This window comes from Ambystoma mexicanum, chromosome 6q (genome assembly GCF_040938575.1).
Source record: "Ambystoma mexicanum isolate Mex_15411 chromosome 6q, UKY_AmexF1_1, whole genome shotgun sequence".
In the NCBI taxonomy this organism is placed as follows: Eukaryota; Metazoa; Chordata; class Amphibia; order Caudata; family Ambystomatidae; genus Ambystoma; species Ambystoma mexicanum.
This window is the reverse complement of record NC_090937.1, coordinates 1400547220-1400575123: the sequence shown is the minus strand read 5'-3', so window position 1 is coordinate 1400575123 and position 27904 is coordinate 1400547220. Positions and strand designations below refer to the sequence as shown.

Genomic DNA, 27904 nt, shown 5'->3' with positions numbered 1-27904 from the left:
GGTTGAGGCGGAGGTCAAGGAAGTCTGAGGTGGGGCCAAATAGGATTTCTGTAGCAGGCGCCTCTCCAATGGTGGTCTGGGAGGACCTCAGCGGGCAAGTCGCAGCGGGGTCAGACTGAAAGGACAGAAGCGCATCCCCCAGGAGGGTTGCCAGTGAGTATTGGTCCTGCAGTGCAGGCGCAGCGGGTAGGGATGTCCGGCCAGTCGGGGTCCCCTGCCTCTCACACTGCCCGGGGCAACCAATTGCGGGACGCACAGAGAGTGCTGTGCCAGCAAGTCCTGCAGGGTCGCCGAGGTCTGGTTCCGCTCAACAGCAGAGGCCAGTGACAGCTCCAGCGGACCCCGCCGTCACGTTGGCGCTGAATGTGTGTTCTCCCGGGGAGACCACAACCAGGACCAGCCCGTGGCACCTCCAAGGGCTGGGTTCACAAGAGCTATCTGTCGGGTCTCCCCTGGCGCCGCCTCCACAGCCGGTCATTAATCGCTGGGTGGCCTCCGACAAAGGGTATTGTAAAGCCCTGCCCTTGGTGGATGCCGCAGTTAGTATCGGTTGAGGATTCCCGTTGAGTGCCGCGGCGAAGCTTCCATGGACCGTCCCCCATTTTGGAGTACCTTGGTGGTTAATGCCGCATACTTCGCCAGCTTCGTTGTGAGGCTCTAGTGGGCATTAAGGGCTCATTCTGGTACCATCCGTGGCCCTGGCATTCATCTTGCAGCTGGTAGCGTTTGTTTCATGGAGAAACGGCAGGAACATCATATATTTTCAGAAAGCTGCAGACCCCATACAGAGGCCATTAAAGGAGCTGCCACATCGCTGGCGCTACTGGCCATGCCCCCCTTGCATCAGTATTTTAAGAGGGCTCTCGGGTAGGGGGCGTTGTTACGCTCATAGCTGGATGCACGCACCCGCTACCTAGCTCCTGGCGAGACGAAAGCACACCGGACACAGTAGGAAAGGGGGAGAGTGAGCAAGCCCTGCAACAGAGGGTGCGAACCAGCACACAATCCAGCTGCACCCTTTGATGTATGTCAGCGCCACGGTGCTAACGCTGCAAGCTCTGACCTGCTTGGTTTCTGGGCTAACGGCACCACAGAGAACCAAGATGGGGTTCGCTGGGGAACACACGCGAAGTGAAGCCAATGCAACGCAAGGACGCGTTACAAGATACACACAACTTGAACTATAGGGGTGCACTATAATGGACAGGCACCCCGCTGCTGGCCCCCACAAGCCCCCTTCTAGGACACAGCGCTCTCCAAGACCTGAGTGTGTGGATTAATACGCCTCCCCGCCGATAGACTGCATACTACAACAGCCAACAGCGACACGAGGCTCTGGCATCTAATCTTAACTATACGGAATTTACAAAAGAAAGAACACTGGGTGCAGCTAGATCCTGACCTATGAGCACGGGCCTAGTGCACGGTGGCTATCGCGCAGGAGTGCATTGGCTACAGTTTGTGAGCAGAGTATAGTGAGGGGCCTCTGAGCAGGGATCGCATGTGTCCTAGCAGCGTGGGGGAGAAATAGACAACGCTGAGAAACATTGAATGATCCACACGGCCCAAACTGTAGTGGAGCACCCTAATGAGCAGGCATCATGACACTGGCCCTCATTACGACCCTGGCGGAGAACCATGGTGCAATTTGCACCATGGTCCATGGCGCTAAGCTGCCAACTCCGCCATGGTGGTTGGCGGACTTACCGGCCCATTCCGACCTTGGCGGGGCGGTAAGTCCCCAATCCCCATTTACCCTTCCCCATTCCCATTTTTGCCCCATAGGGTATAATGGGAGTGGGGAAGGCGTTAATTAGGCCACCGTAAATTACGGTGGCGTAATTAACAACAAGTCCCGTAGCGCCATGGATTTTTCCGCCTGCAAAAAGCAGGCGTAAAAATCACCATGGCGCTACGGGAACTCGTACTCAGGCGGAAAGGGGCGCCATGGTTTACGCCGGCGTAAACCCCTTTCCGCCAGGGTCGTAATGAGGGCCACTGACCTCCATGAGCCCCCTTCGAGACACACAGTTCTCTAGGACCTGTCCTGCGTGTGCGAAACATCACCCCTTCCCCGATAGACCGCACAGCACAATGATTATTAGCAACACAGGCAGGGATGGACTGGCCTAAAGGGAACTCGGGAGATTTCCCGGTAGGCCTCTGCACCCTGGGCCTCTTTTGTGGGGCCTTGCCACATTTTTCCATAGGAAAAGTGTGGGGCTTGCTAAGAATGTGTAATATGGGGCCACTATGAACATTATTTCCAGGGCCTCTTTTGGTTCTCAGTCCACCCCTGAACACAGGGTCCTCCTACCTAATTATAACGAAACAGAACCTGCAGCAAGAAGTACAATGGACATAGCTGAACCCTGACAAACTAAGGCAGGCCTAGTGCATTGTAGCTATTACGCTGGAGTGTATTAGTTACACTTTGAGAGCAGATCACCCGGAGAAGACCCGGAACATTGGTCGCACTCACTCTAGCAGTGAAGGGGAGGAGATAGAGTGAGAGAGGTCCACAGGTATGTGAATAAGAAGACCTGCACGCAAGGAAGTATTAAGATCTATCGTAACCAGAAAGAGGGGGCAAAAGGTGTATGTTGGACACTGCTCTGTGCATACTGAGCCAGTATTCTTGCCATAACCAGTGAGAGCTCACCCTGAGCCGGAACCAGCTGAACACATTCCGCATTGACTCGCAACCCCGGGACAGGGAAAGCCACAAATGGTACAGGAACTCGGCATCACTGAATAATGCCTAAAGGGGCGACCTCTAAGAAAAGTGGCACAATGGACAAATTCACTAAACCTACTGCTGAAACGAACACCACGGGTAGTGAGGGTACTACCAGTTCAGAACCGACAAAACATTGGTGCCTTCCCCAGCTTCCATGTATCTACAGGGTGTGTTCGCCTCAATGCAGCAATGATTTGAATCCATAAATGATGAGGTGGATGGCATCAATATCAACTTCACGAAAATTAGAACCCAGCTAGAAAAGGCCACGCAGCGAATCAAAGAAATGAAAAAGCGGGTTGGAGCAGCAGAGGATGCAATAGAGGTGTTACAGAATACGGGGACAGTATGACAAAGGATCTCGGAACTGAAATGCGACATCACGCAGCAATAATATACACATCATAGGGGTGCCTGAGGACGCCCTGACAGGACCCATGGAACTAGCTGTTGAGGAATTGCTGAGCGAACTGCTGGGGGACCCCGGCTGGTCTTCAATGGTTGTGGTTGAGCGGGCACACAGATCCCTGGCAGCCAAACCCACACCGGGTGCCTTCCCCCCGCCGATAATATCAAAGCTCATGAACTACAGGGACAGAGACATGGGGGGTCATTATGAGGTAGGTGGTAATGGGAAAACGATGCCGGTAAGGGATTACCGGCACTGCATACCGCTCCGGTTATTACGAGTCAACAACCCAGTATCCGTGCCACCGCTGATACCGTGCACCCCGTACCGGCATGCACGGGGGCTGCGGCCCTTCGGTCCAGCAATACTTGGATGGCGCTAACAGGAGGACATCACAAGTCATGCGGACATGCAAATACCGGCATTATGAAGGCGGTAATAAGGGATACTGGAATGCCGGCAACACCGGCATCGCGAACCACCCGCAAACAGCAATGTGCAGTGCTCCAAACTGCCACAGGTGCACACAATCAGCACAGGTGGAGGCAATGGAGTCTGGCCCAGCACAAAAGGAGCACACCCACACACCACACCCCTTTCCACACCAAAATGATTCCACTTGCAGTAGCATTAGAGGACATGCTTGCATTGCTACACCAGCACCAACAACAGGCACCACAGAGGAGACGCAGGAGGAGAAGGAGGGTGAGACAGGCCCATTCAACCTAACCCCCTGAGCAGATCCACACCCTGTACCGTCTGGACCGGGACACCATCACCACTATTGTGGACATGATACACGACGACATTGTCAGCCTGATTGAAATACGCACCGCCATCCCACCTCTACTGAAGGTAGTGTCTGTGCTCCACTTCCTGGCCACAGGCACCTACCAGCACACAGTGGGGCACATGCATGGCATATCACAACCCTTATTTTCTCGCATGCTGAACCAAGTGCTGGATCGCAGATGATCATTTCACCTTCCGGCTCCTTCGTACCTTTGACCAGGACAAGCTCCTCAGTTTGGGGGAGACTTATCTGGCTTGACCCCAGTGCGATCAGTTGTAGGGTCCTCTGCACCCCCAGAAGAACCAGGGCGTAGGATTGCTGCAGCGTCATCGAGGTGGCTAATCCTACAGAGGGTTCTGTTGTAGGAGTACTGTAGGGCCGTTGGGAACAGCCATCAAAATCGAATTTGGTGGTCTTAGAGGAAAAACTTAATAGGCCGGAGGGCCCTTCTCTTCTGCAGTGTCAAGAGGAAGAGATCCTGATAGATTTGGAGCGGGGAGCCTTGGAATGTTAACTCGTCCCGGGATCGCCCTGTTGTGGAAATGGCTTCTTTGGTTGTGTAAAAATGGACCATTGTTATTACATCTGGGGGGGGGAGTCCGATTCTACTCCACGTTGTGGGTGCAGCCTATGGGTGCGGTCCAGAATGAGTTGTGACTTGTACAAGTACGGCAGCAATGATTGGAAAAAGTCACCCACATATTCAGCCAGATCTTTGTCCCGGACTGAGGAGGGGACCCCCGTATTCGCAGGTTGTTGCGGCAGGACCTTTTTTCAAGATCCTCCTGCTTGAATTCAAGGATCTCGGTTCTGTTGAGAAGAGCCTGAATCGAGCGTTGTCCTACCCCGAGAGTTACAGCGTGTTCTTGGGACAAGTCCTCCACTTCCCCCAGCCTTTGCTCTGCATCCGTGACCCTCTGGTCGGTCCACTCTACTTTAGTAGTAAGCTCCGACATGCACAACCTAAATTCTGCCTTAATGTATGACATAAAGGCTTGAATGTCCTCTTTTGTCGACATGGCTCCGCTGTCCTCTGAGAGCTTTTGGGGCGTGAGTTTTGGGGGCTCAGACTTTTTCCCCCTTTCTGCTGAGAGTAGTATGGTGGTAATGTCAGTGTTCTTGGCAGGCTTCAGATGTTTAGCCATCACATCGGAGTAAGTTGGGGGCCTGTGGGATGTTAGAGGCAGGATGTGGTCCAGGCTTTGTATTTCCTAGAAGAGGCTGTGGTGCAGAGTTCCAGGCTGCAAAACCAAAGCAAAAGCTTACGGACGTTGGTTTATATACAGGGATGCCTGCTATATGCTTTCTCCGGGCTGGGGACCAAGATCGCTCGCGACAAAATCAGTTAGGGGCAGAAATTTCTGACAGGGTGTAAGGCCGTGGGTCGAGGCGGCCTAAGTGGTAGTTGCAGGACTGGATGCGACAGATTTTGGAGCTGAGGCGGGTGGCCCACGGTGGAGGTGGGAAGGTGTTGAGATGGAGGGATGAGCCCTCAAGAAGGTGCTGGGCTTTCGGAGTGCTCCCCCCCTTATTGAGCCACCACAGATGAGCGAGGTTGAGGCGGAGGTCAAGGAAGTCTGAGGTGGGGCCAAATAGGATTTCTGTAGCAGGCGCCTCTCCAATGGTGGTCTGGGAGGACCTCAGCGGGCAAGTCGCAGCGGGGTCAGGCTGAAAGGACAGAAGCGCATCCCCCAGGAGGGTTGCCAGTGAGTATTGGTCCTGCAGTGCAGGCGCAGCGGGTAGGGATGTCCGGCCAGTCGGGGTCCCCTGCCTCTCACACTGCCCGGGGCAACCAATTGCGGGACGCACAGAGAGTGCTGTGCCAGCAAGTCCTGCAGGGTCGCCGAGGTCTGGTTCCGCTCAACAGCAGAGGCCAGTGACAGCTCCAGCGGACCCCGCCGTCACGTTGGCGCTGAATGTGTGTTCTCCCGGGGAGACCACAACCAGGACCAGCCCGTGGCACCTCCAAGGGCTGGGTTCACAAGAGCTATCTGTCGGGTCTCCCCTGGCGCCGCCTCCACAGCCGGTCATTAATCGCTGGGTGGCCTCCGACAAAGGGTATTGTAAAGCCCTGCCCTTGGTGGATGCCGCAGTTAGTATCGGTTGAGGATTCCCGTTGAGTGCCGCGGCGAAGCTTCCATGGACCGTCCCCCATTTTGGAGTACCTTGGTGGTTAATGCCGCATACTTCGCCAGCTTCGTTGTGAGGCTCTAGTGGGCATTAAGGGCTCATTCTGGTACCATCCGTGGCCCTGGCATTCATCTTGCAGCTGGTAGCGTTTGTTTCATGGAGAAACGGCAGGAACATCATATATTTTCAGAAAGCTGCAGACCCCATACAGAGGCCATTAAAGGAGCTGCCACATCGCTGGCGCTACTGGCCATGCCCCCCTTGCATCAGTATTTTAAGAGGGCTCTCGGGTAGGGGGCGTTGTTACGCTCATAGCTGGATGCACGCACCCGCTACCTAGCTCCTGGCGAGACGAAAGCACACCGGACACAGTAGGAAAGGGGGAGAGTGAGCAAGCCCTGCAACAGAGGGTGCGAACCAGCACACAATCCAGCTGCACCCTTTGATGTATGTCAGCGCCACGGTGCTAACGCTGCAAGCTCTGACCTGCTTGGTTTCTGGGCTAACGGCACCACAGAGAACCAAGATGGGGTTCGCTGGGGAACACACGCGAAGTGAAGCCAATGCAACGCAAGGACGCGTTACAAGATACACACAACTTGAACTATAGGGGAGCACTATAATGGACAGGCACCCCGCTGCTGGCCCCCACAAGCCCCCTTCTAGGACACAGCGCTCTCCAAGACCTGAGTGTGTGGATTAATACGCCTCCCCGCCGATAGACTGCATACTACAACAGCCAACAGCGACACGAGGCTCTGGCATCTAATCTTAACTATACGGAATTTACAAAAGAAAGAACACTGGGTGCAGCTAGATCCTGACCTATGAGCACGGGCCTAGTGCACGGTGGCTATCGCGCAGGAGTGCATTGGCTACAGTTTGTGAGCAGAGTATAGTGAGGGGCCTCTGAGCAGGGATCGCATGTGTCCTAGCAGCGTGGGGGAGAAATAGACAACGCTGAGAAACATTGAATGATCCACACGGCCCAAACTGTAGTGGAGCACCCTAATGAGCAGGCATCATGACACTGGCCCTCATTACGACCCTGGCGGAGAACCATGGTGCAATTTGCACCATGGTCCATGGCGCTAAGCTGCCAACTCCGCCATGGTGGTTGGCGGACTTACCGGCCCATTCCGACCTTGGCGGGGCGGTAAGTCCCCAATCCCCATTTACCCTTCCCCATTCCCATTTTTGCCCCATAGGGTATAATGGGAGTGGGGAAGGCGTTAATTAGGCCACCGTAAATTACGGTGGCGTAATTAACAACAAGTCCCGTAGCGCCATGGATTTTTCCGCCTGCAAAAAGCAGGCGTAAAAATCACCATGGCGCTACGGGAACTCGTACTCAGGCGGAAAGGGGCGCCATGGTTTACGCCGGCGTAAACCCCTTTCCGCCAGGGTCGTAATGAGGGCCACTGACCTCCATGAGCCCCCTTCGAGACACACAGTTCTCTAGGACCTGTCCTGCGTGTGCGAAACATCACCCCTTCCCCGATAGACCGCACAGCACAATGATTATTAGCAACACAGGCAGGGATGGACTGGCCTAAAGGGAACTCGGGAGATTTCCCGGTAAGCCTCTGCACCCTGGGCCTCTTTTGTGGGGCCTTGCCACATTTTTCCATAGGAAAAGTGTGGGGCTTGCTAAGAATGTGTAATATGGGGCCACTATGAACATTATTTCCAGGGCCTCTTTTGGTTCTCAGTCCACCCCTGAACACAGGGTCCTCCTACCTAATTATAACGAAACAGAACCTGCAGCAAGAAGTACAATGGACATAGCTGAACCCTGACAAACTAAGGCAGGCCTAGTGCATTGTAGCTATTACGCTGGAGTGTATTAGTTACACTTTGAGAGCAGATCACCCGGAGAAGACCCGGAACATTGGTCGCACTCACTCTAGCAGTGAAGGGGAGGAGATAGAGTGAGAGAGGTCCACAGGTATGTGAATAAGAAGACCTGCACGCAAGGAAGTATTAAGATCTATCGTAACCAGAAAGAGGGGGCAAAAGGTGTATGTTGGACACTGCTCTGTGCATACTGAGCCAGTATTCTTGCCATAACCAGTGAGAGCTCACCCTGAGCCGGAACCAGCTGAACACATTCCGCATTGACTCGCAACCCCGGGACAGGGAAAGCCACAAATGGTACAGGAACTCGGCATCACTGAATAATGCCTAAAGGGGCGACCTCTAAGAAAAGTGGCACAATGGACAAATTCACTAAACCTACTGCTGAAACGAACACCACGGGTAGTGAGGGTACTACCAGTTCAGAACCGACAAAACATTGGTGCCTTCCCCAGCTTCCATGTATCTACAGGGTGTGTTCGCCTCAATGCAGCAATGATTTGAATCCATAAATGATGAGGTGGATGGCATCAATATCAACTTCACGAAAATTAGAACCCAGCTAGAAAAGGCCACGCAGCGAATCAAAGAAATGAAAAGGCGGGTTGGAGCAGCAGAGGATGCAATAGAGGTGTTACAGAATACGGGGACAGTATGACAAAGGATCTCGGAACTGAAATGCGACATCACGCAGCAATAATATACACATCATAGGGGTGCCTGAGGACGCCCTGACAGGACCCATGGAACTAGCTGTTGAGGAATTGCTGAGCGAACTGCTGGGGGACCCCGGCTGGTCTTCAATGGTTGTGGTTGAGCGGGCACACAGATCCCTGGCAGCCAAACCCACACCGGGTGCCTTCCCCCCGCCGATAATATCAAAGCTCATGAACTACAGGGACAGAGACATGGGGGGTCATTATGAGGTAGGTGGTAATGGGAAAACGATGCCGGTAAGGGATTACCGGCACTGCATACCGCTCCGGTTATTACGAGTCAACAACCCAGTATCCGTGCCACCGCTGATACCGTGCACCCCGTACCGGCATGCACGGGGGCTGCGGCCCTTCGGTCCAGCAATACTTGGATGGCGCTAACAGGAGGACATCACAAGTCATGCGGACATGCAAATACCGGCATTATGAAGGCGGTAATAAGGGATACTGGAATGCCGGCAACACCGGCATCGCGAACCACCCGCAAACAGCAATGTGCAGTGCTCCAAACTGCCACAGGTGCACACAATCAGCACAGGTGGAGGCAATGGAGTCTGGCCCAGCACAAAAGGAGCACACCCACACACCACACCCCTTTCCACACCAAAATGATTCCACTTGCAGTAGCATTAGAGGACATGCTTGCATTGCTACACCAGCACCAACAACAGGCACCACAGAGGAGACGCAGGAGGAGAAGGAGGGTGAGACAGGCCCATTCAACCTAACCCCCTGAGCAGATCCACACCCTGTACCGTCTGGACCGGGACACCATCACCACTATTGTGGACATGATACACGACGACATTGTCAGCCTGATTGAAATACGCACCGCCATCCCACCTCTACTGAAGGTAGTGTCTGTGCTCCACTTCCTGGCCACAGGCACCTACCAGCACACAGTGGGGCACATGCATGGCATATCACAACCCTTATTTTCTCGCATGCTGAACCAAGTGCTGGATGCCCTCCTGAAGCACTCGAGAAACTACATATCCCTAACACAGACTGCCCAGGAGATCTTTGACACGAAAGTTGGCTTCCATGCACTGGCAGGCATGCTAAATTGTATTGGTGCACTTGACTGCACCCATGTTGAATTGGTGGTCCTGCATGCCATGGAGGTGGTGTACCGCAATCGTAAGCTATATCACTCCATCAATGTACAGATGGTATGTGACTCCAGCAAGATCATCACACATTGCTGTGCCCGATTTCCCTGATAAACTCATGACTCAATGGTCCTGCGGAACTCCACACTACATGGAGCGACATGCAGGACGACGTGCCTGGCTGCTTGGTAAGTCGCATGACAGGCACATGGCAGTGTAATGGGGGGAGAGATGCACACACCACCATGGCGTCAGTGTTGTGGTGACAGCACAATGTCCACATCGCAAAACACTGTGCCCCAAAGCATCCCAAACTGAACATGACAACCAATCCCTATATCAATGATGGAAGCTGCACACCAATTACAACATGCCTAACTTTTAACCAGCCCACATCCCACAACACGTCCACCACCCATCATCAGACCTCACCCTCTGTAACACAATCCAGCAACATTCTGTGAGTATGCACAATGTAAATGTCTGCAGCAATTCACAACACAGGAGAAGCATCCATGAGAGTGCACAAATCAATCCCACCAAGGGAATACACTGCTTGTCACACGGCCACCACCACAGTAGAGCTGCATGTTACCATGGGAATAATAAGCGCTGAGTGATAAATAATGCTGAGACTTCTGTCAACGCTGCCAGTAATAACATCGTACTAATCATTACACATCACATAATGATACCAAACAAAGCGGTATGCATCCACAGTGCATGAACAACAGCAAGGGAGTGGAAACCCTGTTTCATCTGGAAGCCGCAACCCACACCATAAGACCATGGCACAGCACACACTGTGGCAAGTTAAAATGTGTGCATACAACCAGGGACATGTGCATGTGAACAACAAATATCTGCAGGCATGTGTGATATGCACAGGTGGCAGGAATTCACTTACACATACCTTATTTTGCACCCATGCAGGTGATGGTGGCTATCCCTTGAAGACATGGCTCCTCACCCCTGTCCGTAACCCACAGAACAGGCACGAAGAGGACTACAATCGTTCCCATACCCGTACCCGTGTGGTGATTGAGCAGACCTTTGGCCTGTTGAAGGCACGTTTTCGCTGTTTTAGCCGGTCGGGTGGGGCACTCCTGTACAGGCATGAGAAAGTGGCCAAGATCATCATGGCATGTGTCATGCTACACAACATGTGCATCCGACGGAACGTGCCTCTGCCCCCTGACGTTCAACAGCAACTACCAGGTGAGGATGAAGAAGATGGGGTTGTACATCATCCCGGTGGCGATGCACAGGATGGACGTGCTGTGCGCCAGTCTGTGATAGGCCAATATTTCTAAGACACATGGGTGCAGAGGGTGCCATGAATGTGGGACTGAGGGCACTGGGTGTGGGGGTACATGGACACTATGCACTGTAAACCAATAAATGACACATACACAATAAGGAATGTCCAGTCAGGTATTTTTTCTGGTACACAACGGGTGTATTTAACAGGAAAAAGTAAAAAGTGCTCATACCCTCCACCTCACACACACCCCTCCCCTCTCCCCCCCCAACTCCCCCACACACCTCCTGCCCCCACACACCCCCTACCCCCACAACTCCCCCACACATGGCGTGCAATGTTATGCCACTCGAGTCTTCGAGTCTGCATAGGTGTGCACATGCAGGCTGAGCCTGCAACTAAAGTCCTGTGTCTGACTACGGGGGTAGCATGTTGGGGCGACGCATGGTGCGCACAGACCTGCGCAGGGGGCTCGTCTGTGTGGAGCTTGACGAAGACCCTGTGGGCGCATGCTCTACTGTCTGGGCAGGAGCAGAGCCTCCATGGCATCCGCAATCCTGGCAAGGACCTGCCTCACTGCCGACAGCTCCTCACAGATCTTCTGGGTGCTCGACTCTATGGCCCCTTTCATGGCCGCAGTGTTTTCTTGGGCCTCACATCACCATCAGTGACATATTGTTTCACTAAGCCGGTCAGCTCCTGCTGGCGTGCCTCCATCTGTGACATCCTGAACTCCCCATCCCGGACCCCTGTGGAGGTGGATAGCAGGTGTGGCAAGGGGCCCAATTCTGGTGGGTCCTGTGTGGGGCTCCAGGCCTCTGCTTCAGTCTCTCCTCCCAACTGGACATGCGAGGTGCCATCGGGTGAGCTGATGAGTGTGTACTGGTGTGCATGGGTGGGGCTGGGTGTGCCAAGGAATTCCATGGAGCGGTTGTCCTCCTCAGGGACACAGACCTCGCCTTGGGAAATTACCTCATCGCCACTCTGTGGCACAGTGGCAGCTGCCTCCCCAACCGAACTGGTAGCTGCAGACAGGTTACCATCTACCACCGGCTCTACAGCTGTGGATTCCACAGGTGTTGGAACTTATAGAGTAGTGGATGACCTATGACACCCCTGTTCCCTGCCCTCCAGTGGTGCCTTTGTCCTCGGTGGCTGATGTGCCTTGCCAGTGCCCATGGAGGTGGAAGGCCTGGTAGTGTCTTCCCTGGACCTGGCCCTCTTCGTAGGAGTGGTGGCCTGTGCTACAGATTCCTCTGCATCGCTGTCGGTATCACAGCCTCTGGGGGACCATAAGAGGGACGGCATCAGTGATGGTTGTACATGCATCATGCATACAATGGTATTAGTGCAGTTGTACACATTTGATGACTTGCTGTCCTACTGTTGTGGCATACAGGTTATCTGCCATTTGGTGGGGTTGCTCAGGCATACGTTAGGTTCACACATGTGTGAGGTGGTGTCTGCTGTGTGACATGCCTTTTGTGTTGTGGACTGTGTGCAGTATGACACATGCTGTTTCCCTGTTTGTGGTGTGTGTCTCAGGTATGGCATTGGCATGCTGCATGCATGTGGATGTGTCAGTGCTGGGGACAGCATCTAGGCAGGGATGTGTCCATGTGTGTGTAATGGGCCATGCATTGCCTCATGGCACGGTCACATTGGTGGACTGTCATCATACTTTGCATTACATTGTTTTCTTAGGACTTTCACCTCCATCTGCCGATGACAAGGCTCCATGTTCCATTTCTCCCAAACCTTCTATGGACTCCATACCGATTGTGCTGGCGCAGGTTTCTTCCCAGTGGCTGAGTTTGATCGGTGAGTTAGAGCCACTGCCAGTAGCCAGGCCCTGGCTCGGGTTGGCAGACAAGATATTGCGCACTCTGAGGTACAGGTCATCCCAATGTTTTCTGACGTCCTCTCATTCTTTTTGAGCTGTGCTGCTCTTTTCAGGTCAGAGGTAAAGACCACCTCTGCATTCTCAGCCAGAGTGTCAGTGAGCATGTTCAGTTCATCCTCGGAGAACCGCTCCTTCCGCTGCCGGGATGCCCCTTTCTTTATAGCCATTGGCATGGTGCTGGTGGTGTAGAAGATGATCTGTGTGTTGGTTTGAGGCTCCAAGTCCTGTGTATCGAGGATGGCAATGGATTGTGTTTTTCAAGTTGGCCACCATGCCATTTCCCGTTCCTGTGTGATGAAGTTACTTCCGGTTCGGGTATTAGCGGGCCTGTAATTAGCGGCCCTGCTAATGCCGGGCCCATTATTTAGAGGTGGACGGAGGCGGAAGGGCTGTCAGCGCTTTCCATGATGCCGCTAAGGGATGTTTTTGGGACTTTTAGGGCAAGCCGGTACTGTCGATACCGGCATGCCGATACGCACGTGCACGCATACTCGTAATTGGCCACTGCTAGCGGTGTCATTGCTACCCAGACCCGGTATTGCCTCCATGCCGGTAAAAACTGATTTTTACCGCGAATCTCCTAATGACCCCCATGGTCTTAAGAGCCGCAAGGGAAAAGCAAGACCTGAAAATGGGGTCCAATGTGATCCGTATCTTCCCGGACTACACTCTGGCAGTCCAACAGGAAAGAAGCACGTTCACTGGAGGGAAAAAATGACTGAGGGAATGCAAGATACCTTATGCGATGCTGTGCCAGGCTACGCATGCAATTTAAGAATAAAACATACCTCTTCACGTTTCCCGAGGAAGCAGCCACATTTGTAGAAGCTAACATCCCTCTACCCCGACAAACAGTCACCAGAACAAGAACATTGAAAGTAAGGTAACCCATATCATCTGAGAAGATATTGAACTTGCTGCGCAAATAGGTCATCACTACTTCACCCCGACGACAATTGTGATAGCTAGACTGATCCCCAGATGCTAAGTCGCATTCCGAATGTGTGTATATATAAGTGACGGGGCGGGAGGCGGGTTGCGCACAGGGGTAAATACAAGGTATGTGAGCAGCAAGGTTCTTCATAATGGTCCAAATTAGTCCATGGGACGCACCAGGCAAAAAGGATGAGTGGGACATATTGGTTAATGTGCAGTGACCATGCTACCGTGATACCCACTGTTGAATTTCATTTGTAAGGGAGCGCACTCAACTCTGTAGATTTATATGGCGCTCAGAGAGAATGCAGCACGTAAACGGGGGTGCCCAATGGAACTATACTTGCCCTGTGGACTAAGTAATTCATAATGCGTGTTGGCAACGTTAGTTAGCGGTTTAGAAGAGAATCGGAAAGACAAGGCTTCGACATTATGCACGAACCCTGGCCGCCAAGGCAGCGGCCGTCCCCAATGCAAGTGCACAGTTTAGTTGGAAAAGGGATGGGTGGGGGAGGGCGTGGGGTAAGTGGGCAATGCATAGTCAAAGTTCGGGGTACTATGAGGGTGGGGTTGGGAGTTCCCGGGGGTAGTTGGGTTGGAAAAGGTAGAAAAATGCACAGATCATTCACAACATATTACTACTACCATGCTAGACGACTGCATAGAACTGTGACAGCGATACAGGAATGATGGTTGACAAGGGAGTAAAGGGGATAAAACTGCTTAGCTGGAATGTAAGGGGCCTGGGTGCACCTGTTAAAATGAGGAAAGTTATGCCGTATGTAAACAGACAAGGCGCTCAGATATTATTCCTGCAAGAAATTCATTTACTGGACCACCAGGCCCCCAAGTTTACACCTCCTACTCTATACGGGTCCGTGCGACCATGATTCTGATTCACAGATCACTCCAGTTTACTCATTATGCAACAGAAAGTGACCCCTGTGGTAGATATGTAGTGGCGCATGGAAATTAGGCAGCGTTGAAATGCCTATGATCAATGTGTACGGCCCCAATGTAGACAATCCAGAGTATTATGTCCCACCACACAGGTCATATGCAGGGAGGCGATTTTAATACCATATTTGACATAGACTTGGATAGAACATCCACCTCTCCCATATCACTGACGAATGCAGCACGTATGATAGACACACATACTACAGATCTGGGTCTGAGGGATGGCTGGCGCACGTTGCACGGAACTCAAACGGCCTTTACCTTTTATTCATCTGTTCACGACATGCACTCTGGGCTGGGTGTCTGAGGTCAAGATACTGCCTAGAACACTATCAGAACATTTCACTGTGTCTCTTCTATTTGACATCCCAAAAGGGTCCCCACAGAAAGCGCCATGGTGGTTCAAAGCGGCGGTCCTGCTTTACCCTATCTTTAGAACTAGTCTGTCACAACATGTCACTGAGTTCTTTGAGAACAATGAAGGGTGAGTGACCCAACAAGCGGTCTTACGGCAGGCATTCAAGGTTTACATACATGTCATCGCTATGTCCACAGGACTTGGGGTACTTTGAGACATAAGAAGTGAACTCAAGAGGAGGGAAGAGGCACTGGCCGGACTGCAAGCAGAGTACGCTAATAACCCGACACTGCAGATTGCCATAGATATTAAAACACACCTAGATGAATATCGGGCAACAGATGACAGGGAACTGCAGCTGCATGCAGATACGGAGAGCAAGGTAGACCGGGTAGTCTCTTGGCACAAATGGTGCACAATGAGAGGGGCAACACGAACATCCCGTGCATCACCAAGCCTGATGGTGTGGTGGTCACTAAATCCGAGGAAATCAGTGGGGAATTTTATGATTTTTACGCCAACTTATACTCTCTCCAGAGCGTAGCCACAGATCGAGAAATAGATGACTATCTGGCAAGCATACCCACCATGCTGCTGTCTGGAGAAGCCTGCAATGCTTTGAAGGCATGACAACACTAAGCTAGATAAAGCAGGCTATAAAGAGCCTCCCGAGTGGCAAGGCACCAGGCTCAGAAAGGCCAAGTGCTGAATTTTATAGGGAATTCGTAGAAGAGCTAGCTCACTGTCTCTTGGCAGTGCGGGTAGAAGCGCTGGAGTCCCGCGTTCTCCCAGACACAACACGAGAAGCAGTCATCACCCTGTTGCTAAAGCCTGGGAAGCCACCTGAGGATTGTAGGTCATACCGCCCGCTGTCCCTTATAAACACTGATGCGAAAATATTCGCAAAGATACTGTCTTCCCGCTTGAACCCACTGATGCCATATATGGTGCACGAGGACCAAGCAGGGTTCGTGCAATGTAGGTCCATGGCTTCTAACATACAGAGGTGTTACAATATACTAGCAAATATCCCACAAGACACCATAGGGGCTGCAATCGCATTAAACATGAAAAAAGCATTTGACACAGTATATTGGCCCTTCTTATTTAGAGTGCTATATAACTATGGATTCGGTCCGAATTTCATTCAATGGGTGCTCATTCTGTACAAGCAACCATATGCACGGGTATGCGTGAATGGGGCGCTCTCCTCTATTTTAACATTAGCAGGGGGGCACCAGACAGGGATGCCCCCTCTCCCTACTACTGTTTGCATTGGTGATCGAACCACTATCTGACCTTCTGAGAGCATGATATATACGTGCTGGGATCACCATAGCAGGGAGGACTGAATTGATAACTCTTTATGCAGATGATATTATGCTGTATGTAAGGGAACCTGTGAGATACCTACAGAGGGTACTAGCAGCAATCCAGGAATTTGGGGAATATTCGGGTCTCAGACTAAATACTAATAAATCAGAGATATTCCCTTTGACAGATAGGACAAGTGAACCTAGCAAACTCTATGGTTTAAAATGGGCAACCTAAAGGGTGAAATATTTGGCCGTCGAGATAGCACGTAAGGCTCGACTGGTACGCTCCCTTAACTACTAAGACCTGGCTGTTGCACTTTGCGCCAAATAAAGTATCCACTGGGTTCAGGTTCCTTCGTCCACTGGGTTCGTGGTTTTTATGTCCGTTTTGGAGTTGCTAGTGACACGGCTTCACCGTATTATGTAATTTGAGAGAGCCTGGCTCTCGTAAAGTTAAACGTATTGCACCCCCGGGACCCCAGAAAGACAGGTACACCACAGACCCTGTAACGTCACTTTTTGCTATCTGTCAGAAAATCCTATTGGTAGGAAAATCTGACAGGAATTGTAATGTCATTTTTTGCTACCTGTCAGAAAATCCTACCGAGAACAGGCATTGGGCAACCCACCCAGGGGTAGGAAAAAGTGACGGGGTAGGAAAATCTGACAGCCTGACCTGTCATTTTTTCCTACCCGTCAGAATATCCTACCGAGAGCAGGCATTGGGCAAAAAGATACTGTCACTGCGAGGGATAGGGCTTGTGCCGGAATCCCTCGATCTGATCCTATAGTGTGATGCTGCTCCCAGCAGGCTGGTATCTGGTAGCTACAAGCACGAAGAGTAACAGTCAATCACTGAGAGGAGATGTCAACAGGATAACATTGCAATTGGCTTCTCCAATCCTCTCGGTGATACTAAAAGGGTATGACTGCACAAACCCCCAGCCATTGCAGACAATACTTTTCTATGAAAGGCATAAATAGCTGAGCCCACATCGCCAATCTCTGGGAATCTGAGGCAGACACGCAGGAAGACAGGATGAGACAGCTTGAGTTTGCCTGACAGGGTTTAATGCCTGCTTAAAAATGTAAACTCCACCCCTGCACTGCACATCTTCAAATTCCATTGGCGAAAAAAGAACAGCCAATAGCGTTTAATGGTGTGTATGATTGACAGCAGACCCATGCTTCATACTTGCCCTTGCCAAAGTCTGCTTTCAGTCACACATTGGGAAGTGATGCGCTGTTTGCGCATAGGTTGAGCGAGGCAGCAGGGTCACACCTCTGACACAAAGTCAGTCAAGCTGAAAGGAAATTCAGAGGGCACTGCATTCTTGTACAAAACTCGCACATACTGAAGTAATGACATAGACTCCAGTGCCATCTACCGGAGGAAAGAGGAAGATGTTTTTTATAAATATGGCGATTAAACGCATTGTGAAATGATCTGTATATACAAGAATTAAATGCGTAAAAAGGCCCGATAGGCCTTCTATCACGAGGGCCGCTTCCCATGATGTGGCGTCATACCACTGTCCCTAATTAATGTGGACATCAAGGTGTTTGCAAAAGTGTTGGCCGCGCCATTACTCCCATTTATGTCGCAACTGGTGCACTCTGTTCCTACTAGGCCTACGGCATTCAATTTGAGAAGGCTGTTCTGTGTGATGTCACAGATCAACCCCCAGGCTAGAGCGGATGCAGTGTCATTAGATGCCGAGAAAGCCTGTGATTCAGTTTCCTGGCAATATTTGCTCCAAGTACTTGGATGATTTGGGTTATGGCCCCCATTTCTCTCAATGTATCTGACTATTGTACACTGACCCGACGGCTAGAGTCTGCATGAATCAGGTTATATCTGCACCATTCCCACTCATTAGGAGTACCGTCAGGGGAGCCCACTCTCTCCCCTACTATTCGCACTTATAATTGAGCCGCTGGTGCATAAATTAGAACTGCTCATGGACACCGGGGGTTTAGGATAGCGGGTCTGCCCCAAGTGATATCTCTATACACGGATGATGTGTTATTGTACATTCGAGTCTCTGAACAGAACCCTGATCCAATTATGAGGGACGTACATATATTTACACAGTACTCGTTATACAAGATACACAGCACTAAGTCTAAGCTATTCCCCCTGACGCCTTCTACTGAGCAACCGGCTTACCTCAGGGTTTCGCTGGTCCCCCTTAAACATATTTGGGGATAATGGTATCCCAGACACAACTGTCATTATATGCTGACAATCACAAGATTTATTTACAACAATTGGTAGCCAAACTGAAACTGTGGCCTGTGGAAACTCCCATGCTCCTATATGGTTGGACTGCTTTGTTGAAGATGGTAGTGGTTCCGAAGTTTTTATATATTTTTTGGAATATTCCTATATGGCTGGGGAGGAAATTTTTCACCAAGCTTACATCACTGGCGACAACGTTTCCCTGGGGGGGAGGGGCTGCCAGGATTAGTTGGGCGGAAATGACAGAGCCATACGAGCATGGGGGCCTCGTTGCTCTGGATTTTAAACTCTGTTGTTTAGCTGCTCAAGATCATTTTATGGGACACTGGTATGGGGACGGGCCGAGGGCAGTGCATGTGCCACTGGCCCAGTACGGGGCTTCTCCCACGGATCTGAAATCAGTCATATTCAGTGACCAGTATGTTGACTCCTGTAAATTTGACCCAGTTAGAACTTCAGTCAATGCTTGGTTAAGAATTTTTAGCAGGCTGGAGGGCAAGGCGCCATTTAACAGGGCATCCCTTTGTGGAATTTCCCCGATATCCTTCCCAGGTTTGACAGGGAACTTAGAAGATCTTGGGATGCGCCAGGGCAGCTGAAGATAAGGGACATGTTTCCGGAGGGGAGGTTTGTGTCCCTAGGGGACTTCTCACATAAGCTTGCGAAGTGATCACCTATGAGTGCTGCAGTAATATCGAATGAAGTCAGCATTCCCTAGAAAGTGGCCCTCTGTCCCCATGGAGCCAGAGACCCCGGAGTGTGTTAATGTAATAGTGACAGCGGAAGGGTCCAGGCGGGGTGTGCCTGGATTGTATAACCTGATAAAGACTCATCCTAAATAGAAAAATATGATGCATGCTGTATCAGAGCGACACTTTGGGATAACTCTTGAGGATGATAAATGGAACGGGTGCTGTAAATTTACAAAAACAGTTTCAATCAATGCGAGCTTCAGATTAATAGTTTAAGATCCTTAATCATTTGCACTATACACCGGTAAGACTCGCTAAATTCTCCCCTGATGTAAGTGGTGAGTGTGGGAAATGTCGTATAGCACAAGCCGACTGATTTCACATGTACTGAAATGCTCCCTGATCCTAGCATTTTGGGGTGCTGTGGCAGCAACACTGAACACTATACTGGACATTTTGCCATCTCTAGTGCCGATCAAATAGACATAGGCAAAACCTCTGTTGTTGCACTACCTTTTTTATGTTGGCTCCGCTGTAGCAAAGGAATGTATACTTAAATACTGGAAAATTAAAGTGTGCTCCTAGCAAAGAGGAATGGCTGCGCGACCTGGTATATACTCATGAGAAGGAGGAGGAGTATATTCTTACTGTGACGTCTATGTGCCCCCCAAAGACATATGGGGCCTCATTACGAGTTTGGTAGCCATGCCCTTATTAAGCCATGCCCTTATTAAGGGCATGGCTACCCCCAAACTCGGGTCCGGGTCCCGCAAAAAGCGACTTACCGGGCCATTCTGACCTTGGAGGGCCCCGTAATTCCCTTTCGCGGGACCCAGACCCGGTACGCCCCCATTCCCATTTGAGCCCCCATAGGGGGCTGCTACCATCCTAGTCTGCTCGCGGGTACAGCTCTGCACGCCTGGTCTGACCAGGCGTCCAGATCGGCATCCGCGAGCAAACTCGGAATGTTCCAGAGAGGTAACAACGGCGCTGGTAGCACTACCATAGCCGTTGTTTCCTTACCGCAACACTCCTAATGAGGCCCATGGAATCCACTCAGACTGTACTTGGCTACCACTGCCTCTGAGACGTCTGAGGGGCATGAGGTTGCATCAGAATGAGCCACCCAGGTGTTTGGGTACCCCAATACATTGTAAATGTTCTCCAGCATGGGGTCTGGCATGGATTCACATGCTCATAAATATTCCCAGTCGCCAGGCCGGAAATCCCCGGTAAAAGAAAAAAGTTTCAGTGTCACTCATAAACTGTCTTTCTTCTATAAACCAATCACATCACTGAGCTCTGGGTCATACTGCCCCCAGCCAATGACTCCCTAAGCCCCTCCTCTAGCCATCTTCAAGTCTTTACCGCACGTCCAAGTGTTGGGAGTCCTCATGTTTCGCTCTTAGAGCTTTCTGCGTTTTTCTTGCTTTTTTGCTATTTTTTCTCGATCGAGCCCGTGTGCTCTATTGTTTCTTCATCCGACTAACAGGGATCTGTTTGTCGGCATCTTTCATCGCCCCTGAAGGGCATAATCGTCAAGTGTTTTTTCGTCGAAGATTCCAGAAGGCCATCGGTCCTACACCGCACGCCGGACCATGTCGGAGGCGAAAAAGGACGGGGGTTCCCTCTTCAAGCTCTGCACTAGCTGCGGTCTGAGGAATGTGTTCATGGAGGACAAGCATTCCCAATGGCTCTATTGTCTTCACCCACGCACAAGGAAGAGGATTTCGAGATCTGTCGTGGCTTTACCAAGCGCACCATCAAGGATTGGCACATCAGATCGGCAGCGTGACTCAAAGCCAAGGCCTCTACCCTGTGTGGTTCACAGGGGCATGCCTCACCCGAATCCAGCCAACCAAAGCGGGCTTCTAAGTCCTTTGAGACGCTCCATCCGTGGAGGCCCAAGACAAGGCCAAGCACAGCAAGTCAGTTCCCGTCGGGATCACCACGCAAGCGGGTCCTGCGACGAGCAGGGCTCGCTCATCTTCTCCATCGGCCTCCGTGTCCAGCCACCGCTCTAATTCATCATCGAAGACGAAGTCAGCTACCCCGGGGAAGCTTTGGGAGAGACCAGAGAAGGCCAAGCCTCAGGATAAGGTCGCCGACCTGCCCGTGAATTCCCAGGTGGCCCAGGCTAAATTGTCATCTACTATCGAGCTGCTTGCAGCTGCCTTTTCAAAGGTGAAAGGGGCTGCCTGGTCCAGGGGGCCCCGGCGGCAGTCAGAGTGACTCTTCCTCCCAGGTGGGAGGCTTTGGCCAAGGCAGTGGAAAAGACCCCGGAAAAGAGGATGCCATCCCTAAGCCCGACCCCTCAGGACACAAAGAAGGGGGGGAATGGGGTGTGGAGGTTCTTCAGAGCACATATATTTCTTCTTCCGATGAGGAGGACATGGTTTCTGGCAACAGGAGGACGTTGAGGACGATGACGAGGGGAACGTCGAGGAGGTGGTAACAACGACAACGCCGGCGTGGACGACTACGTATGCGCTGGGCCCAGCGGACCTACTCCCCCAACACCTCCCAGAGACTTGTCACAAGACATTCTTTCGACTTTCCACACGCTGGTGTCGGAGATACAGAAAAGGAAGCCGACGGCACCACCGGCCCCGGCCCTGTTGACACCGGGTCTACCGTCGCTGAAGAAGAGGAAGCGGCACCCTACACTGCCTTTCCAACCGCTGCATGGTGCTTGCAAAAGTGCAAAGACGTATTTGCAATGTATTGGGCCCTGAGATACTTTGCATTGCACTGCGGAGAAGCGAATGATGTGCTGTGCAAATTTAAGGAATCCCAACTAGACATTCACAAAACGTATGTTCAGAAATTTGCGAATTATGCAAAAAAGGTGCAATTTTACAACCACCTGAGACCTGGAGGTAAGTACTTGTAAGATGGTTATAAAGACACTGGAAAAGCTTTCAATACACCCGAGATATATGTTATGGGATCTCAGTGTTTCAGCAGTTATTCAGGCTAAACTAATTTATCAGTGCTTAAGTCTAGCTTTTGCCATATTTGGCGAAACAGTTCAAATTGAAATTTTGATCTGCAATGCATAAGCATGCTGGGGAAAGTAACCATGGACACGTTTCAGGCACAGGACGTTGAATATGTGTGTTCAAATATAGTTTATTTTTGTAAAATTGCAGTATGGGCTAGTTTGAACCAAGAATGGTCGACATGAATTCTGCTCTGCACATGGCATCACAGTATATATGACATCACTTTTTGCCGATGCAGAACGGATGAAAGCGCCTTCAGAACATGGCTGAGGTTTTGCTGTTGCCCATTGTGATTGATTGCAAATACATGATAGTCATAAGTTTACACAGAGATTTTTACTGAATTGCAATGCGATTCATGCAATTCATGCTCTCTTTTTGAACATGCCACTTAAAGAATCGTTCTTTGGAGCTCATTTTGCTCCATTGAGCAGTACTTTAAGTGGCCTGCCAACTCGAGCCGGGGCTCATAGAGGGGCGTGGCCTGGCGGGGGGTCAGTGCTGCAATTAAATGTAAGCACCACTTACCTGACCTGAATGCTGCCTGTTGGACCACAGCCCTGGAAGAAACCAGCTAGATTTTGCAAAAGGCCCGGCTGCTCTCCCCCACTCACTACCCCACTCTCATGGTCAGACCACTCCCTCCTTCTTCAAACCTGGGTCCTCTCTGCCACCCGACCACACCTCCCCCAGCTCTGCCAACCTTGTTCACTGACATTCGCCCAATTTAAACGTGTTTCAGCTGCTGCCTTGGCATCTACCTTCATCCTCCCCTCTATCCGTCCGAATACTCTATCTCTGACTCTGCTCTCAGCAACCTTCATCTTGTCAATATCAATACTAACACTCATGACATTCTTGCCCCAGTCATGAAGATCCGTCTGAAACATGCCATCAAGCGTAACATCTGGTACGACTCTGAAACGCAAGTGCAGAGCTGCGGAACAGAAGTGGCAGACCTCAGGCTCACCCTCTGACAAACTTGCTTGCTGCCTTCTCCAAAGACAATACAGACTTTCCATCCGTTAGAAGAAAAGGGAACACTTCCTGGCACGCATCTCCGGTGCTTCCAACAAAACGGCTGAACTCTTTAAAATTGGCAAGGAATTAGCCAACGGTTCAGCAGTCTTCACCTCGCCTCCTCCCTCCCAGGCCCTCTGCAATGCATTGGCCACTCACTTCACTGCAAAAACTCAGGACATCCTGAGCACTCTCTCTTCCTTCTCCCCCTCGCATCCTCCCTCTGCCCTTCTCTCCTATCACATCTGATAAGGTCACTAAAGTTGCCCCCCCCTATGGAGGTCTCCTCCAAACAGGTCTCCCCCTGAACTTCCAGAACTATTAAGCACAGTATCGGCTCCCTTGCCCCTGCACTTGCTGATTTCTGCAATCACTCTCTTGCTACTGGGTCTATCCCCTCTTTCCTCAAGCACTCGCTTGTTCGCACCCTTCGGAAAAAACCTTCCGCCGCCCCCTCTTGTCCGGCTAGCTACCACCCCATCTTGATCACCTCCTTCCTTGGGAAACACTTGGAGAAACTGATCTACCACCAACTGGCCCAGCATACTGAGCTTGCTGGTTGCCTACACAACCATCAATCTGGATTCCGAGCATTCAGAGGCACGGAAACTGCTCTTCTGAACACCCGTGAAGAATTGTTTACATCTCTTGACTCCAACTCTCCAGCTGTCCTCATTCTACTTGATCTCTCCTCTGCATTTGATACAGTCACCCACTCCATCCTCATAAAACGGCTCCACGAAACCCTTGGTATCTCGGAGCGTGCACTGGACTGGCAGACCTACTTTCTCGCTGACTGTCCCTTCCAGGTTATCCTGGGCTCTTTCTCCTCTCCCACCTCTATCTCCATCTGTGGCGTTCCCCAGGGCTTCAAACTTTCTCCCTGGCTCTTTGGCCCAGATTACTATTTGATCTAGTCCTTTTTTTGGTACATCCACTGGAATAGATTTATCAAAGGGACAGTATTATTTTTGGTACTTACTTATAATTAAGTGTATTCTGGCCTGGACACAGGGTTGTGCAGATGAAAATGAACAACCTCAGAAGGGCGTGAGTAGTGCTTCTATGGGGAAAATACAGTACAGTATTTGGGCGGATCCAGCATTAAAAGATAGCAATACGTATTATAGATATTTTACACATTTGTAACCTATTGTGTTTTTTGTGTCTCTTCAATACAGGAAATTGAAATGCATGACAGATGGTGAAACAATGCCACCTGATTGGCCTTACTATAAAACTATTGATCGAATTCTATCAAAGGTCCCTGAGAACAATGAAATGAAGATCGATGATCCTCAGCAACCGGGTCCTTCAACATCGCAAACTGAAGCTTCCCAATCCCCATCCACCAAGTCCACTCCCCTGTACTTACCATACAACCAATTCACCTATGAAGGAAAGGAAGAGTGTTTTGAGGATGCGTGTTCAGAGAGTTCGTCCAGCATGCAGTCTTATAAACTAAGGTAATGGCTTTGCGCCTAATGTGTAATTGAAAAGGGTTCCAGGTGTTAATAACGACCCCGTAAATAACGACCTACATTTTTAGCGACACCTAAATAAGGAGATAATTTCGAACATTTTGTTGTTGTTGTAATTTGGGTGGGTCCTCCCTCGAAACCCCCAGTTTCCCCCACTTTACTGACCGCCACAAGCCTCCCAACCTTTTTTTATCCCTTACCCTACTCCCCAGATATACTTTAATAAAAAATGTCGATATTTTATTCGTTATTCAGGTGTTACTGAAAATGTTTGTCGTTATTTATTTTTCGTTATTAACCCTGTATACCATTGAAAAGCATACATTCTGGTGGACCAAGGGATCCAACTAAGTGGAGAACTTGCCTATTTTGCAACATAAAATCTGGCCTATACTCCCAACAAAGAAAAACAGGTTAACAGGCACACATGTATGACCTCTTATGCCATTTGCGCTGCTCAGGTGATGTGTTCAGACCATTAGTATTATGACCACCTTTTTTCTTAAAGTGCATCTCTGCTGTACTGTTGGTACTGCTGTGTGGCAAAGTCCCCTGTCAGCGACTGGGGGTAGTGGATGGGGTAATGGGATGGATGGGGTAATCGCAGAGGCTGGGGCCGGATACCCTTGTTGTGATGCTCTGCCCAGAAGAATTATCCCCAGGCAGAGGATGGTCACTGGTGACATACTTTTAGTTGTCCTGTCTCTTTATAGGATTGTCATATATGTATTGCTGACCACCTCCCTTATGGCCTCTTTACATTACAGATCCCCTTCATGTCTCTAACTGGGGGGAATCTTCTGAGAGGCTGGCAGGATGAGGGGAGCTCTGTTGCGATCTGCTGGCGGCATCTGAGGATTACAATAAATATGTCTATTTTTTAAAGTGAACATATATTTTTATTTATCTAAAAATGCGCTAGCCAGAAATTAGAATTATGTGTCTAAGGGATTAATCCCTCCCATAGATTTCCTATGTTACAAATATCCCCTCAGGTGCAAGCCAGCCTTCTTAAAGTTTTTCATTCACCAGAGGGAAGGTGGAGGGAGGTCGTTTGCCTCTACATTGGCACTGTTCAGTTTTTTTGGCAGCCGCAACACCGGAAATGATGTCATTGGTACCTGTAACTCCGGAAGTCATGTCATGCAATTATTTATGAAGCCGGTTGCACACCACAACCTTAGTTCAATATTCCCAAATCCTCAGGTACTGCTATCGGAATGCCATTGTTACAATTTAATGACTGTATTATGTCTCCTTCGAAGGCCTCTGGATTTAAAGACTGCAATGTCTGATCCAAACCAATGCTGTGTTTGGTGTCTGGCCCAGGATCACAACACCAATGGATGGGGCCTATTCAAGTAGTCAATACATCAGAAGACTGTTAGGGGGCATATCGCCAAAGTCTTCATGCCCTTGCACAAGGGTGACAAAACCCCTTCAAAGTCTTCATGGAATCGGAGCCGTCGACTGTTGAGGAATCGGAGAGATGCTGGTCCCGTGAGGAAGAAGCAGGGAAGAAGCACAAAAGAAGATACCCGTGCTCATCTTTTTCCAAACAACACTCTTTTTCTTGCTCTCTAGGAAGAGGCACCATCCTTCTTGAATGTAGTAGTTTTAAAATTGGTACAGGACTCATTCCCCACAGACCTTTCAATGCTGCAGAAGTCGGATGAGCACGAGTAGAAGATGCTGGGCATATTTGGCAAGGTCTAGTGCCAGCTGCTTTGGCATCAGTGTTACCGCTAGAACCAGTGCTCGATGTGATGTGTCTTTCAATGTCGGTAGAGGACCCCATAGACCAGCCAATGCACACCTATGCACTTGCGCAAGGGCATGGAGCTTGAAGGTCCCCACTCTCCCGCTGTGCATATGGCTCCGTCATCTGGCATAATAGCCTCAATGCTAGGCTACTCAGGTTCTTTCCATGAAGGACAAGAGCGAGTCAAAGATACAGCCCAGGCTGCAGGAGTAAATTCACGTCTATGTTCTCTTTGAAAGAGGGTCCCGGATCCCTTTGGCCTGAAATTCCTACAAGAGGAAGAGTTTGGGGACTTCACTCAGGAGATCTACAAGCAGGATATGGCCTTGTGAACATGGTTCCAACCTTTGGGATTCCTGCGATCTGACATCTCTCCACAGCTTGATTTTATGCAATCTGCTCCATCTGTGGCCATACAACGAGATTGCCTAACAAACATCTTGGAACAGGGTCAAGCCAAAGATACCCTCCTTCCATTCAGCTTGTCCATTTCTGATCCTTTAATTACAGTGTAGGTGAAACCTGCTTCAGTCCGGCTGTTAATAATGACTTAGCTAGGAAACATAGGCCAACACTGACTCTTTTATTTAAAGTTTTACGTTTTGATCCAAACAAAATCGAATCCCATAATGAGCAGCTAATCAAAGAAAACCTCAATATGCAGTCGGCTTATAAAACCTTGACCCTTTTGCTTTTCCCCATCATAACACATCTGATTTTTCATCTACACATATAGGAAGTACCATGATGTTAATCCTAGATTTAGGAGTGTACCCCCTCAGCTATTCAATTGGACAAAACCATTAAATTAACACAGTGTTTTTGAGAATCAATGGCTTATATGATAAGTGTTTGCTGTCCATTTGAAAATTGATCACCGGAAACCAGAATTTCTCGAGTGACTGAGAAAAGTCATTTAGCATTTCAGAGATCTCCTTCATAGCTATCATACTCCAAATCATAATTCACCATTTTGCCATCACAGAGCTTTTCTGTGATTTCCAGGACTGAGCTAAATGGCAGTGGATATGCACCTTTTTTATCAGAATTTCTTAATATTGATAGTTTTGGGTCCAATGACATTTGCACTCCAATCAGATTCTGTGTTTTATCCACCAATCCTACACCTGAGCAACAGGTCATTCAACAATCTACCATGAGGACCAAGGTGTATACATTCCCTAACACCTACCTCCCCTCATGAAGCAAAA

General features: G+C 50.2%; 1 protein-coding gene across 1 annotated transcript in view; it reads left to right on the top strand.

Moving 5' to 3' along the window:
- MSANTD1 (Myb/SANT DNA binding domain containing 1) overlaps positions 1 to 27904 on the top strand; it is a 202548-nt gene that overhangs the window by 88148 nt on the left and 86496 nt on the right. The window contains exon 2 of the mRNA XM_069632051.1: positions 24632 to 24916. Coding sequence (XP_069488152.1) covers positions 24632 to 24916 — 285 coding nt within the window. The remainder of the gene's footprint in view (positions 1 to 24631; positions 24917 to 27904) is intronic.